The sequence below is a fragment of the Galeopterus variegatus genome, unplaced genomic scaffold (assembly GCF_000696425.1).
Source record: "Galeopterus variegatus unplaced genomic scaffold, G_variegatus-3.0.2 Scaffold9890, whole genome shotgun sequence".
NCBI classification, from domain to species: domain Eukaryota; kingdom Metazoa; phylum Chordata; class Mammalia; order Dermoptera; family Cynocephalidae; genus Galeopterus; species Galeopterus variegatus.
The window spans coordinates 32495-33923 of NW_007736001.1; the positions used below are offsets into that span (position 1 = coordinate 32495).

At 45.7% G+C, this 1429-nt stretch overlaps 1 protein-coding gene across 1 annotated transcript in view; it reads right to left on the bottom strand.

The window, feature by feature from the left end:
- The window catches only part of LOC103609647 (40S ribosomal protein S3a-like), an 11584-nt gene extending 10589 nt beyond the window's left edge, over window positions 1-995 (bottom strand). Inside the window, 2 exon segments of the mRNA XM_008593948.1 lie at window positions 749-753; window positions 866-995. Coding sequence (XP_008592170.1) covers window positions 749-753; window positions 866-995 — 135 coding nt within the window.
- Window positions 996-1429: the final 434 nt, after the last annotated feature.

Genomic DNA, 1429 nt, shown 5'->3' on the forward strand with positions numbered 1-1429 from the left:
TCTGGAGATGAATTTCCCACCACTCCACTCTGTTTCCTTTTGCTCTACATTCAACGCATCTCGGAGTATTTTGAAGTTCTTGAGTACTCTCCAGAGTGAGGATTTCCTTCATCACTGGGTCTTGCTGTGGGTGGAGTAGGTTGCTCTGGGGAGGAGGGCTCCCTTGGCATTTATAAGCACTAGGGTCTCTGGCTGGGTTACCGATATTGAAGAGAGAGAAATTAAGGAATGAAGAACTCTAGGCATTTTCCCAACAAGTCCCCTTGGGGTTCTGAGCTTTACTTGCTGTGGAGTGGGATGGGATGGGGGGTTTGTGAAGCACTGCGGAGAAGGTATAGAAGGCTGAAGCCATCCCAGGGCAGAGGCATAGCTGTGGGTCACTTCTGCACATCAGAGGCCCGACCATAGGTGCTGGCCCTTGGTCTTGGAGTTTCATGACTGTGAAGGATTTTGTTTTTCTTGGATAGATCAGATTTCATGTTCCTTTTTGAATAACTTTATTTCTCATCCTAGGGCTCCCAATATAAAATAGGAGAGAAAGTGACCTTTGCTTGGATTGTAGTTGATTTCACTGTGAGATCTTTTAACTCATCTGCCAACCCTGGTCGTCCCCTCCACTGGCTGAAGATGACGAACTCTGCAATGTCTTAGAGTCTGCACAAGAACAGGAAATGAATGTTACTGGCCCCAGGAGGTCCTATCTTCCCCATCCTCTAAATTTTTTCCCTGGCTTTAGTTTTCAACAAACCTTAGCTGGTAGCCAAGAGAAATACTTTTAAAAACACACTTTCAAAACTGAAAGGGACAAGAAACATAAATTTAAAGATAATTATAATGAAGCGGAAGTTTAGTCTTATGCACCCACCTTCGGCATCACCTGTGTGGAGGACTTTGTAAGGAGAAGGTGACTGCTCATCTCTCTGAGTGTCCTGATGCATCAAACCTCGGTGCTGTCCTCTGTTTCCACCAGAGGCACATTCCCGGACACTGGGCATGTGGCATGTTTCAGTGAAGGAAAAAAACCTGGCTTTGACTCAAGGCCTCTCACTCAAACCTGAGGGGAAAATCTGTACATAAGTCTTGGTTTCCCAAAGGAGAGAAAATGAGCAGGCACTTCCTATCCAGTAAAGTATCCAAAACATTGCTGAGGGAAAGTTAAGCCAGTCCAGATGCTAAGCACGTTAAGTCTAAAGAAGCTCAGAAACCCTGTAGGCTGCCAAAAACATGTTAGGATCATACTTCATCTAGGCCATTTCCTTGAGGAAGCTCATGGTTGTTCAGTTGGTTCCATAAACAGGCAACAAACTTACTTGTGGAGCTGAAGAGCTAAACTTGGGCGCAGGGAAGGCAGCCCTTTCTCAGTGTTCTGGTTCACGCAATGGACATTCTGGAAAAAATATGGGTGGTAGTGAAAGGGGTCCAGCGAGTC